The 14,537-nt window shown below is 42.6% G+C and overlaps 1 protein-coding gene and 1 non-coding gene across 8 annotated transcripts in view; one reads left to right on the top strand and one right to left on the bottom strand.

Moving 5' to 3' along the window:
• The window catches only part of PTPRG (protein tyrosine phosphatase receptor type G), a 537,375-nt gene that overhangs the window by 374,941 nt on the left and 147,897 nt on the right, over window positions 1-14,537 (top strand). For all 7 annotated transcript variants that reach the window (XM_053378352.1, XM_053378351.1, XM_053378348.1 and 4 more), the window contains one exon: window positions 13,044-13,110. In XM_053378352.1, coding sequence (XP_053234327.1) covers window positions 13,044-13,110 — 67 coding nt within the window. The remainder of the gene's footprint in view (window positions 1-13,043; window positions 13,111-14,537) is intronic.
• On the bottom strand, window positions 11,294-11,366 carry TRNAA-UGC (transfer RNA alanine (anticodon UGC)). The gene has a single exon. It is a non-coding gene; the product is annotated as a tRNA-Ala (tRNA).

Here is a 14,537-nt window from a genome sequence, read left to right as displayed (position 1 = left end):
TTAAGTCCAGTCAAAGGCGACTATAGGGTGCAGTGCTCATATTGCTTTCAGGCTGACAACTTTCCGGGTCATGTGGCCAGCATGACTAAACCGCTTCTGGTTTACTTCACACCGTGAAGGAAGCCAGAGCTGGTGGAAATGTCATTTACCTTCCCGCTGCAGCTGTACCTATTTATCTCCTTGCACTGGTGTGCTTTCGAACTGCTAGGTTGGCAGGAGCTGGGACAGAGCAACGGGAGCTCACCCTGTCGCACGGATTCGGACTGCCGACTTTCTGATCAGCAAGCCCAAGAGGCTCAGTGGTTTAGGCCACAGCACCACCCGTGTCCCACCCTGAGACAGACAGGGAGAGAGTGACTGCAATGCAGTATTCTCCAGCATGCTTTCCTCAGTACAAGAGAATATGGAACAGCAGTGTATTTTCTCAGCAGCATGAAAGCAATACAAAGTAGAAGTTGATATGCTCCTTGCACTCCAGTCAGCTCCATAGCACAACCTTCCCCAACCAGGTGCCTTCCAGAAGTTCTGAACTACGTGGCCACCTGTCATGGATGCTTTAGTTGAGATTCCTGCATTGCAGTGGGTTGGACTCTACAGTTCTAAAATTCTATGATAACTCCCTGCAGCCCCAGGCAGCACATCCATGCCGGCTGAGGTGGATGGGAGCTGTAGTCTAAGACATGTGGCAGGCACTATGGTTGGGGAACTTTGCTACAGCAGAAGCTCTTAAATTGTGGTTCACAAGTTCCGTTCAGGTGACTCATGAGAAGGTTGCAGAGCAATCAAGAATATGTGTACGTGGACCTGCCCTTGAGACCATTTTGATCAGGGCTGGGTTATCAGGCTAACAATTTTCATAATTTTGTTCTGGCTTCAGTGATTATGTCATTGTGGAAGGGCAGTGGTGGGAGTTGTTTTTTATTTTAAAAATATTCTTATTTAATCCCAAAGCACATCCATTGCATTGGTAAGGCAAAAAGGTTATTAAAATATGAGTCATGTATGTGCTTTGAATTGTAGAGCAACAATAAAAAAGTTTATTAAGTGGTCTGCCAAGACCTCCAGTATTTTTCAAGTGTTCCATGGGAAAAATAGTTTGAGAACTGCTGCTGTGTAATGGTACTGGAGAAAAAGTCCTGCTTTGCCATTACCTACCCCCCGGTAATATACAGCTCCTATTTTGTCCTGTTTTTCCTTAAAGCAGAAGTGTTTTCGTATTTTTTTTCATTTACGAAAAGATAGCTTAATCCAAGAAATACATTATCAAATATTTATAATACTGATAAAATCAAGAGTTTAAGTACAAGGATACGTATTAAATGACGTAATCTGGGTAGGCTTGCTGAAACAAAACACTTTTTTAACAGGCATCAAAAACAGTACAATGAAGGTGCCTCCTGATACTAATCGTTATGAGTGTGAGTTGCCATTCTGCAGACCTCACGTTTTTTGCAGGGTTAACATCGTACCAACGCAAAATGGCCATAATTAAAAGCCAGAGGCCTGATTTAAAAGGAATGATTCTCTCCCCCCCACACACACCTTTGATCACCTTTTTTTTTTTACTCCCATTCAAATACTGACAATTCCAGGGCTTAGAAGGAAAGTGGTTACATAGGATTTGGGATTTGTAAACCTTTGACAGCACAAGAGGTTGGTGTTCAAGACTCTTCCACACTTCTGCTTGTCCTGAGCCTAGAAAGCACGAGTCTGAGTAGTTTTCTGTTTGTCCCATGCTTTCTAAGCACGAGTCTCAGCAGTTTTGCCCTTGTCCCATTGCTTTCCCCTGGAAAACTCGCTCTTTAGCGCTAAATTGGAGCAAATTGCAATCTGCAGACGTGTGTATTATCGACAAGTGGTATAATAGGGTGTGGTGCTGGCTTTGACTGGTGAACTTACGCAGCGCTGTGGAGTGATGCTTGGAGAAACAAAAAAAAGATATTTTCAAAGCTGATTGGTTCTTTTCTTTTCTTTTCTTTTCTCTTCTCTTCTCTTCTCTTCTCTAACTGTCATCTGGACGAATCTAGACCCCCTGTAGCTCATGTATCTTTTTTGCTTGGTTATTTAACTTAACATGCTGCTATTACTTTCCACCTCTCGCACATCATGACACCCTCTCTCTCTCTCTCTCTCTCTCTCTCTCTATATATATATATATATATATATATATATATATGACTGTTTTTGCCTGGTTCCTAAAGATAATGTAATGATGGCACCAGGCAAGCCTCCCTAGGGAGAGCATTCCATAAGCAGGGAGCCACCACATTCTCATGTTGCATGTATAGTGCACATGTATAGTGTAAAACACACACGAACTCTCAGGTTGCAGTTCTTGTTAGGATATTTCCGTTCCACCTTAAAAGGGAGCAGGCTTTGTGAGTCAGAGTCTGCATATTTCCTGTTCACAGGATGTTTATGTTTTCAGTTGCTTTCGTTTCCTTCTTCTTGCAGTCGGTCATGTTTTTCTTTGTTCTGACCAACACTAAATAAACTGTACATATGCTCTCCTGCGGTGCATCTTTTGCTGTGTGCATTCTGCTGATAGAGTGTGCACCAGCCTAAGAATGTGGCAATCTGTTTCTGAGGCTTCGTGTCGCTAATTGCTGATATTGCCTGTCTACGGGAGGTTGATGGATCGTCCGGCAGCCGGCTTGGGGGCTATGATGGACCCATGCCTCCCTGGCAGTATCCCAACAGTTCTAACCTCCCTTTATCTGGGAGTGAGCCCTATTGAATTCAGTAGAACTAACTTCTGAGTGCACATGGCTAGGACTGCAATGTAAGGCACTATGTGGCACATATCCTGCCATTTCTGTGAAACCTCCAATGAGGTTAATTCTGATCTGCTGATAACATGTTTACACAGGGCAGCTAGTTTTCTAGGATATCTATATCCCCAAACAACAAACTTTGCTTTTTAAATGGATGCAGGCTTGTCTTTTTTAAAAAAAATAATTTTTATTAACTGGCCAATCACATCAAATTAAATCATATCACATAATTCCAAATTACAAAGCCAAATTTTTAAATTTTGTTGGGGGAACCCATTCTTCACGATCCAAAGGGGGATTCAAATCATCTTCTTATTACTGCGTTAATGTCCAAATCAGTCCCAATCAGTCCAGACAAAGTTCATAATTCTATCCAGTCTTATCTTGGTGTTTCCACATCATATCTTGTTCATATAATTCATATAATTCTATATGAAATTATCTCCTTAAGCCGATAAGCAAAATAATAATCCTGTGTGGATTTCCCGTTCCTCCACTAAGTCCAGATGGTTTCCATATATCTCCTTCGTAGATAGCATCGCTCTTTCCATCATAAATTTGGCATTTGTCGCTCTTAAGTCCCACCGAGGAGTTGATCCACAATATGTAAACAACTCTATTTCTCTCTTTCTCCTCCCAGACCCAAGAGCTCCAACAATGCCTCCCAAAATGGCGACGGCATTTTTAACTGCGTCATTCCAAAACTCTTAGCTTTCCAGCTTCATCTTGAAACATTGCTTTGGTTCGAAAGTTTATCTCCACACAGCCTTAAATCCACAGCTTAAGTCCTTAGTTTCTGACTCATTAGGGGAGGGGATTCTTGTTAAATCACATAAGAAAAAGGAAGGCAGGTTTTTCCCCCCTCAGTCATTTGTCGTACCGTATCTTGACGTATCTTCTCATATTTTATTCTTGTCTTGTTATCAGAGATCTCTTCTGTCAGCAGTCTTTACTCCCCTTTTTCCTTGAAGCATGTGCAATTTATCTCGTCCAAATTGTTTCTTTTGAAGATGCTTGCAACTAGCGGCGCGAATCAGGGACGGCGTCCAGGAGTGCCGGAATCCCACAGGAGGGCTTTGTGCCTAGTGCCCCCACCCCCACAAATTCGGGGGTGGTATAGGGCACAGCAGGCAAGGGCCGTCCGCCCCACAATCCTGGGGGGGGGGTTAAGGAGGCTAATTACCCCCATCATAGCCTCCAAATTACCTCGTGTGGGTCGGAGAGATGTTATTGTCAGCCATCTTCCGATGCGCCACCTAGTGGCCCCCCCAGATGCAGGCTTGTCTGTTGGAGAATGAATGAATACAGCAAGGAGAGAAGGACCTTCAGTACAATGTGGTTGGGGAAGAGGTCCTTAGGCAGCGATAAGAGTCTTTATGCAAGAAGGGTATTGAAAGTATATATGTACCTTGTTTTCACTGGGGAAACACTGAGGCGTATGGAATACCAGTGGTTTTGACCTGAATTAGCCGTGTGAAAAGCACTTGTAAAGTACTTTAATACTGAAGTTAATGTTGGAGTAAATTACTTCTGTTAGACTGTGTGTGTAAATGTGCTCCCTTTTACAACCGTCCTGTTTGCTGTAGATAAGTTGACCTTTATTAGGCCTTAACCACTCTTATTCATATAAACTGTAGAGAGGTAATTCAATTATGTGTTGGTAGATATGGAAGGAGAACTGACAAGTTATATTTTGAGCTGTTAATATATTACAAGTGGAGTTTGATATGGCAGTCCTCTGGATGGGGTCGATAATGTTTAAGAACAAGGGCCACACAGTCTTACAGAACTTCTCCCCAGAGAGATTCATCTGACATCTGCCCTTACGACCTTTTTGGGAGCACAAAGTCCTCTTCTTTCCCCTCTCAAGTTTTTTAGGTACAACTTTCTTTTTTCTCTGCTTCTTTTTTGATAGTGCATTGGTTTATTTTGCTTGTATTTGCATTTTATTTATTTATTTTTCATATAAACCATCTTGGGAATATGATTGAAGGTAAAAAAATACTTATAAATCAGAGGTGGGGAACTTTCCTTTCAGCCCAAGGGCTGTGTTCCCTCATGAGCAACATTCCAGGACACACATGAGAGTGGCTTTTGCCAGGTCAGAGGAAGAAAGATGGTGGGAAAATGGACATCAGTTTCTTTTACCTTTGTACATTAAGCGACCTTCCAGCAGAGATTTCACACATACACGGATCTCTCCATCCACACAAGCAAAAGGCAATTCAAGGATACCTTCTAGTCTGGGGAAAGCTTTTGAGAAGGACACAGAGCAGGGCTGGTGGGGGATGTGGCCTGAGGTGGAGCGTGGCCTTAGGGAGAGTCCTGATCACTGGAGAAAGAGAAAGCCCTGGAGGGTCCGCCATGCACACTGTGAATCAGTCAATCAATACCTATAAATCAATTGTAGTTCAGCTCCTGCCGTGCTGGATAATCTAAGGGCCTAGTACAGGTATTGCTGTACTACAAGTACCACAATCCCTGGCCATGGGCCGTGTTGCTGGGACTGATGGGAGATGTAGTTCAGCAACATCTGGAGGCCCCAATGTTCCCCACATCTGGTCTTCTATATGAGAAGGGTATCTATCCTATGGGGTACTGAAAAATTGAGGCTAGCATCAAAGGGGTGACTATTTTGGCTCCAAGACTTTGCATCCAATTTGTCCATGCATTAATTGAATCTCCATGTTCCATAGCTCACTGTCTCATGTCATAATCCTCTCTGTGAATCTGGAACAGAAATCCTATGTGGCCAAAGGTCTAGAGTCTTCATTGTGAATGTAGCTCTTAAGATGTGGCTTCACATCCCTGTTGTGCTATAATATTCCTAGATGGCCAGCTGGGCAAGTTGTGACTTCTTCTCAGTCCCATCTATTGTGACTCTAAATCACAGAGCTGAACTCCTTGGAGGAAAGGTGAAGTGCAGGCTTAAATGAACAAGCAAATAAATACATTGGGTATGTTTTAAATTGCTTCCACAGGAAAATATCAAGTAAGCCCAGGGTTCTCGAAGGATAGTCACTGAGTATTAGTGCTATGATACTGCAGAAGCAGCTGGCTTCATCCAATTCCTGGCATGCCAGTTGTCTTGGCTGTTATACTTAGCAGATGGGTAAGACTTGAAAGATTGAAGATTATTGGTTTCCACGTCAAGGGCCAAATGTTGCATAGGGAGTAAATTATAATTCACTTCTGAGAAGAAAGGCTTAAGTAAAAGCATTGCAGAATTGTAGCCATTCATTTTCTGGTGCAGAATGCACGCCATTTCAGATTTCGATAGACTAGGTGACAGCGAATTACTTGCCTCTTTTGAAATGCTTTGTAATGCAGTACTGGAGCCCATTTAATGAGATTGAAAGCAATTGCTTCAGATTAATGGCTCTGAAAGCAGCCAGAATCTTTTGGGAGGGAATGGGAGAGAAGTATGTATCTCATGTCCAACCAGCGAAGAACCTGGTTTTTCATAGCCTCTTGCCATGCTTTTTTTCACCTGGAACTCAGTTCCGGCACCTCTCAGGTAGGCGCCATTGCCATTATAAGAGAACAAGGGAGGCATTTGTGGTGAGTTCCGGCACCTCTTTTTCTAGAAAAATAGCACTGCTGTGAACCAAGCAGTTCCCACAACTATGGGGAACTGGGACGAGGAGACTGGATGTAGTTCCTAAATCCTGTTGTTGTTGTTGTTTAGTCGTGTCCGACTCTTCGTGACCCCATGGACCAGAGCACGCCAGGCACTCCTGTCTTCCACTGCTTCCCGCAGTTTGGTCAAACTCAACTAAAGCCTACACTCAACTAGTTCCCAGTGTAATTAGAATGCAGGTGCAGCTCCAAAAACGGCAGTCTCTTTCAGCCTTAGAGTCAAGGGACCACAGTATCCCCTGCAGTGTGTTCAGCTCCTTATGATTCCAGTGGAATTAGGGGAAGGGCTACAGCTGAGGGGCACAGCATCTGCTTTGCATGCAGAAGGTCCCAAGTTCAATCCTCAACATTTTCAGGTAGGGATGATAGAGACTTCCTCTGTGAACTCCTGGAGAGTCAATGCCAGTCGGTGTAGATAGTACTGAACTAGATGGAACAATGGTCTGATTCTGTATAAGGCAGCTTCCTATGTTGGTGTGAGGTGGAGAGCGGGACCATGCTCACTGGCCCTGCCCACCTCCGTTGCGTCCCCCTCCATTGTGTCCCTCTTGCCACATTGTAATTCACTGACTGAATTTCTATTGTTTCCCAATAAACACAACACAAAACACTAATAACTTCTGTGCATGGAGGTTCCCTGTGTGACGTGGGACCTTGAGCCCTAGTGACCAGTGTGGCAACAGGGCCCCTCACTCTTGAGGACTGCAACGGGCCTTTTGCCGTTAATGGCAGCCAGAATGCCAGTGTGCTAGCACTACCTTTGAAGGCTCTTGTTGCAGTTTTGGAGTTCCTTTTCTTGCATCATCTGGAAGGCTGTAACATTTCTCCCTTTCCTTGCAGAGCATTTCACCAACAGAAAGGCTGGGTGAGGAGTCTTCTCTTACTTCCTGAGTCCTTCTTGTCTGTCTTAAATCGCCCAGTTTCCAAGACTGCTCCTGGCTTTACTCCAAAGCAAGAGATCTGGGTGTGTGTTTTTAGGCCCATGCATCCTCAGTCACTCGCAGCTGACTCCTTCTCTTCCAGCTGGCATGGGAAGAAACTCAAGATCTGTTTTGCAGCTCTTAAGATTGCTTCCCTTTCCAAAACCGAGTTATTGAAAGAAGCAGCTCACATGTAACTCTTCTTTCTCCCCCTCCATTCTCAAAAAGACAGAACATGCTCTTTTGAATGTTATGTTACTTGGTAGAACACCGCGTTTTGGTAGACCAGAGTCACTGGTGCATCCTGCCAGAACCAGGACATTCATTTGTACCTCCTTTACAGTGGTAATGAGTATAGGGACAGGCTTTCTCCATTCTGGCACTCAGTGTTGGCATATGAGCGCCAGGCCCACTAACTGATGGCTTTTCATCACCAGGAAAAACCCTGACCTTTCCATGAAGCTTTCCTGCGCTTGCTTTGAATGGCTGTGTTGTTTTTAAACTATGGCATGTTTAGCACTCGAGCGAAAAAGGCCTGTGATTCTAATTCCAGTGGGGCAGCCACTGAATTGGAGCTATCCTTCCTGCCCCGTGACTGCGGCGCCTCAAATGAAACCCAAGTGTGCTGTGTCCTGCGATCCATGTCAAATGCACATTGCGATAATCTTACCCTACCTTTTGAGTTCCCCAAAGCATCTCTCCCAAATTATGCATCGTGACCTCCGTTGCAATGTATTATAATGTGGCCAGTTAAGCTCATAATAAGGTACGGCAGTTGTGAGTTGTAAATTGTGTGCTGTTTGTAGTCAGCACATTAAACGCTAGCCGCTCACTCTGCCTACGACAGTGTGTTCATTGGGGAACAGAAATAGCACAGGGGAAGCGATAAACAAAGAGATTTTACTGGTTTGATTTACCTTTGTACCATTTACCCTAAGGTGAGAAAGTCCTATTAGCATTGGAAATAGCACAATAGTACACTGAAACTGCAAGGATGTGTTTATTTTTTCCCACTGTACTGAGCGTGGTAGTTCCTTACTTGTCTCCATCAAGGAGGATTACAGGCACTGTTCAATTATAAATGATACATGCAATGTTCTGCCCAGTCTTTCCTGAGAATCTTTTTCTTTTCTTTTCGAATGCTAAAAGCTGTGCTCTTGTGGATGGCTAGATGGTTGCAGTTCCACCTTTGAGCAGATTTGCTGAGCAAGGAGTAACGCTCAGAGTATGAATGATCTTTTTATGTGCGATGGCTACTGCATATGTCAAATGTGCAGTTGGCTCCTTGTAGTGATGAGTGAATATGAAACAAGTAATGGATCAAGAAGAAGAAAAGCTTTGTGTTATAATAGTTTTTTAATGTATTCTTTATTGAACGGGGGGGGGGGGGGATCCCAGCTGCCTTCCCCACACAAGCTCTCTCAGAACTGGAGATGGATGGATCAGTCTGTTTCCAGTCTGTGTCAGTTTTCCACATGTGTTTATTCATAAGTCTGTTCTGCATTAATTTTCAAAACTTGTCAAAAAGTGAGTACAGTATGAAAATTAGTATTTAAAGATGCATTCTAAAATGTCTATTTTATCACGAAATGCATAATTAAATACCTATGGTATTGTTATTATATTTATTTATAGCCCACCTTTTCTTCAAGCTGGGACTCAAGGCAGCCTACAGATACAAATACAAACCACAGATAAAATACAGAAAAACTAAAAACTTATAGCAGATTATCATTAAAAAGTAATTAAACCCGGATAGAATTAAAACAATATAAAAATAAATCGAAAACAAAAGCAACAAATGCATCACAGCACCATATAAAGCCCTTTCCTTCAAAAGACCAGTCAATTCCCAAAGGCCTGTTGAAAATAAAATGGTCTTCTGTCTGCAGAAGAACAACAAGGAGGACAACTTAAAAATGTGGACCAAACAAAATTCTGTTCTACCCGCACCTAGAGCTATGATGGTTTACTGGCTGTTATGGCATTGCAGTTAAAAGCAAAAGCACTAAATGTGACAAGTGATGCAGGCAAAACTGGCTTCTGCAATATTTCCAGGGTACGAGGAATCATAAGGAATGTGCACCAGCATTCTGCAAAAACCTCTTGCTATCTAGTGCAGCTGTAATCATGGAACTCACTCACAGTGTGATTCTATATCAACTGTTAAGATGTTGGTCCTGCACCCAAAAGGCAAGCCTACCTCTTACTTTCAGTAGATTTATTTGCAACTCATCCAGCTGTTGTTATTCATTTCTCTCTGACTTCATTTCTATGCCTTTTCTTTGTACTGTATAGGTGTGCCACGCATCAGAATTGCGAAAAACACTTTTTGGAGGCAGGAAAGTGAGTGTGAGAGCCACAAAAAGTCACTAGGCTAGTTGTAAGCTGTGTCCGAGACTATCTCTAATTCTCTTTTCTGCCATCTGTCATGGACATAATGAGGAAGAATCAGTAAAATCAGTGGCATCCTTGAACATCCAGTATGTTACAGGCCACCCGCAATCTCTACTGAGCAATGTCAAGATTCCAGGGTGTTCCAGGCACTCACCCAGGGCTTGTGTTTCCTTTGGAATGAAGCACAACAGACTATGGTGTCTTTATTATAAATGGTTTTATTTACACATTTATACAGCCTGAGTCTACATGGAGGGATTTCCAGCATGCACATCTCAATGAGATTCTTTGCTTCTCTCTTAGGAACAGTAGGCTTAGGTCTGCAAACAGAGAAACCAGCCATGCTCCTGTCCCTTTGTTGCAGCCTGTTCCAGCCAGCCCACATGACTTCTGCCCTCCTCCTCCTCCTCCCCAGAAACCCTTGCCAAATGCAACTTCCCCTTCTGCTTACATCATCGCCCACTGTAATGCTGGCAACCTCCTGCTCTGTGCCCAGCAGGGACTTCTGCCTTACGGGTGGCCTCTATTGATGGGTTACCAACTGGCCATTTCAGCTTTGTTTCTTAATAGCTTGTTGTTGTTGTCGTTTAGTCGTGTCCGACTCTTCTTGACCCCATGGACCAGAGCACGCCAGGCACTTCTGTCTTCCACTGCCTCCCGCAGTTTGGTGAAACTCATGCTGGTAGCTTCGAGAACACTGCCCAACCATCTCGTCCTCTGTCGTCCCCTTCTCCTTGTGCCCTCCATCTTTCCCAACATCAGGGTCTTTTCCAGGGAGTCTTCTCTTCTCATGAGGTGGCCAAAGTATTGGAGCCTCAGCTTCAGGATCTGTCCTTCCAGTGAGCACTCAGGGCTGATTTCCTTAAGAATGGAGAGGTTTGATCTTTTTGCAGTCCATGGGACTCTCAAGAGTCTCCTCCAGCACCATAATTCAAAAGCATCAATTCACAATTAATAGCTTAGTCCCAGCCAGATACATCAAGCTGGCTGGTATGTTATTCTAAATTCAATCAAACCTTGATTAATCCTAACTTTTACTAATTCCATAAATTATGGGTGCCCCATAAACTCTGGCGCCTGAAAACATAACAAGTAGTTAGAGTACAAGTCCTTGTGGCTGAGCTACATATTACACATACAGTGGTACCTCGGGTTAAGTACTTAATTCATTCCGGAGGTCCGTTCTTAACCTGAAACTGTTCTTAACCTGAAGCACCACTTTAGCTAATGGGGCCTCCTGCTGCCGCCGTGCTGCCAGAGCATGATTTCTGTTCTCATCCTGAAGCAAAGTTCTTAACCCGAGGTAATATTTCTGGGTTAGCGGAGTCTGTAACCTGAAGCGTATGTAACCTGAGGTACCACTGTATTATGCACATCAAAATTTCTGGAACCAGGGTTTAACCATTGCCTCACCCACAATTGTCCATTATTTGGCTCTCCTTCAAGGCACATAACTTTTGTATGTTTCCAGGACCACTGAGTCAGACCTTTGGCTCATCTAGCTCATTGTTGATCATACCAATTGGCAGCAGCTCTCTGTGGTTTCAGGCAGGGAGTCTCTCCTGGAGATGCCAGGGATTGAACCTGGGACCTTCTGCATGCAAAGCAGATGTTCTACCGCTGAGCTACAGCCCCCCTCTTAACCTAGGTCTGGATTCCCTTGAGGAGGGGAACAACTTCAAGAGGGTACAAGTTATTGTGAGAAAGCAAAAGGGTGGATCATGGGTTCAAAACTCCTGCTCCTGAAGGCACTTAGTTGCAGACATGTTTTTGCACTATTTATTAGACCCACTGTGGCTAATGCATTCTGTGGAAGGTCAGTTCAGGCTCCTCTGAACCCTTTCTGAAAGTAAAGCGAGTACAATTTTTTCGGTTTATCCAGTTTGCATTATCATAATTGTGTTAATTTTTATCCGGCTTGCATCAGTTTGTCATAATTGTGTTAATTTTTAATTAACCCACCAGCAGCCCTGAGTGCCTTCCCATAGTGTGTACATACAAGAAGCACCCCCCCCCAAGGAATCTCCTGTGGAATGCTAATGAGTCCGCGGAAGGAGGAGAGGAAAACAGGGTTTCTAAGTAAAAACCAGCTTTTCCCCATTTTGAGCACAATGTATCCACAAATCCCTTCGTGTACACGAGCAATCCCCTCAGTTGAAATGAACGAGAATTCCTGTTTGTATGGGAACTTGCTTGGGGTTCATCCTTTAGATTGGAGTTTGGCCTAGGGCACCTTCTCAGTTTTGACCATTAATGCATATATCCAAATCATTGGATTTCTTGACAGATGCACGTGCTAACGGGCATTTTTCACATGTACCTCCTGGGGGCATTGGCAAACATTGTAGTGGAAGGTCGAAATGTGAAATAAGATGGTCTTATAGTTTGGATAGGAACCCTTTCTGTGAGGTTTACAGCACCATCGCCACAGGCCACGGACTGGTCGTTGACATTTGCAAGTGCAGAGCGATATATGTAAACCCTCTGCTACAAAAAACATAAGTAGAAATTAATTGTCTCTGAAATTGCCATGTTGCAGATGATTCTTAGACCTTTTGTAGGCATTCATCTGCCCCAGTCAGATTATCCCCTCCACCCCATAGGGCCAGCAGACACCACCTGCCCTTTGGGAAGAAAGATGAAAATGAGGGAGGGAGGCAAGGACAACATCAGGGCCTGCCTCAGTTGAACTGTCCCTTCTCTAACTTTACAGGGCTAGCTTGACTCTTTATGGTATTTATTTGTTTTAGTAATTTTACCTTGTAAACGGCCTTGGGCACCTGGGCACAAAGGTGGCATATAAATGACATAATAAAATCTGCAGAAGATGAAGTAAATAAAAGTTTTCTGTTCTATCAAGGACTAGTCCACCTCACTTGCAATTCAGAAGAACTTCGTTGTCTTCAGTTGACCTCCATGTTTTATGCCTTTAAGTCTCTTGCCTGGAAAAAAGTGGCTGCTCTTTGATCACTTGATATTTCTATATTTATCTAAGACATTTTTATCTGTGGCAGTGAAAGAAGCAAGTGTAGAGCTATCAACTATTCGTTCCTCCCACCCCCTTCCCAGGTTATGATGATATTTCTAATGTGTTAATGCCTTCTGAAGACTTTCTTGTGATTTAGTCTCTGTCACCTATTTTATTATATTATAAATCTTAAGTGCTCATTGTTTGGTGAAGACCTGTTTTAAATATAAAGACTAAGCAGCTTCCTAGATAGCATCTTTCCTCTCCTTTAGAAGATTAAATTGAGACTCTTCTTCTGCCTGATGCCAGAATAGATTTAACCAATCATGTATTATTTACATGTAGGTCAATCAGAGGGACAATCCCGCACTGGAGCCTATTATCCACGGGTTGAAGGGTGTCGTACATCATGGTAAGTAGCTGCTTAAATTTACCTTTTGCTGGGAAGAGTAGAAGCCCTGGAATATTGCCCTTAATGGAATGGGTCACCCTTTCAAAGGACATGTTGAGGTGTATATTTTTCATCCCCTGATGTTTAAGGGCACTGAAGCTATTATTTGGTTTGTATGAAGCCCAAAGTCATTTGTTACTTGGAAATAGGTTTGGACTGACATCCTTTTCTAAAAAAGTGTCTTTTTTTAGTTGGAACTTTGGAATATGTTTATCATAAATCGTTCTTTAAAAGCAAGCCAGTCAATAGATAGGTGTGTTACTACTTTGGTTGTCGTTTTATTCCTGCAGCTAATTTTCTGTTTGCTTGGAAATTCATTCCCCCTCTAAAAGTTTTCTGTTTGTTTATAAATTGTTTGTCTTTCAAATTTAGGGAGATGATAATGAAACAGAAAATTAACTATCTGTGAAAATTAATTAAAGTTTGCAGCAAGAAAACGTCTTCTATCACTGACATAAATGTGATCGTTCAGCTATTCTGATGCACATAAACCTATTATCCTTGAATTTATAACGGGGTAGTGAAATAAATAAATCTTAAATTTTTGAAGAAGTTTTTATTGAGAAATTTTTCCGAAGCCTTATCACCAGTAATGCACCATTAGCAATTACAGAGAAGCGGTCTAATTTCAAAAGCAGCCATGTCAGATTTTTAATGTAATGATTTGTAAAAGTTTTAATAATCTCATTATAATTCACAAGGCATCTGCAGAAACAGAGTTAGGTACCCTAATAAATCTCTGTTCAGTCTATAAAACATCTTCACACCTTTTTCTAGGGGATTGTCTTTAGACATTAGCTAGAGCTGTGGAGCTTAACAAACATTTTTTTTCTCTTGACTGGAAACCTAAAACCAGTTGACAGTGTTAGATTAAAACAAATAGGATTCTGGATTAATTGCTCTGCTTTCAGAGTCATTTAATGTTGCAGCTGTGAATGCCAATAAATCTACAGAAAGTGAAAAATAGGGGTTAAACAATAACACACCACGAAGTCCTTCATTTAAGGAATTTTCCATACGCTTGTTGCCATTTATAAATTGTAGTCTTCAGCTGTGAAGTAAAAACTACACACTGAGATGAAAACCATGTTGTTTTCTGCAGAAATAGATGTTATTATCTAGTTCCCACTGGGCAACAGAAGACTCTGGCGCACCAAAAAAAAGAAAGAACGAACGAACGAAAGAGTGAATTGGGCTATTGTGGTGATTACGTAATTTGACACTGCAGTCAAACCTAGCATTTAAGTGACCTGGAATATTTTGTAGTCTTTCATCCTACCCGCTCTGTATTTCAAGGTCTCAACCCCCTCAAAGATGATTGAAACTATCCCATTCCATTTCCATCTGCTGCTGGAATACCTGCTGGCGCCTAATCATACTTGTATCTT

The sequence above is a fragment of the Podarcis raffonei genome, chromosome 2, assembly GCF_027172205.1.
Source record: "Podarcis raffonei isolate rPodRaf1 chromosome 2, rPodRaf1.pri, whole genome shotgun sequence".
In the NCBI taxonomy this organism is placed as follows: Eukaryota; Metazoa; Chordata; class Lepidosauria; order Squamata; family Lacertidae; genus Podarcis; species Podarcis raffonei.
This window is presented reverse-complemented; position numbering and strand designations above follow the sequence as displayed.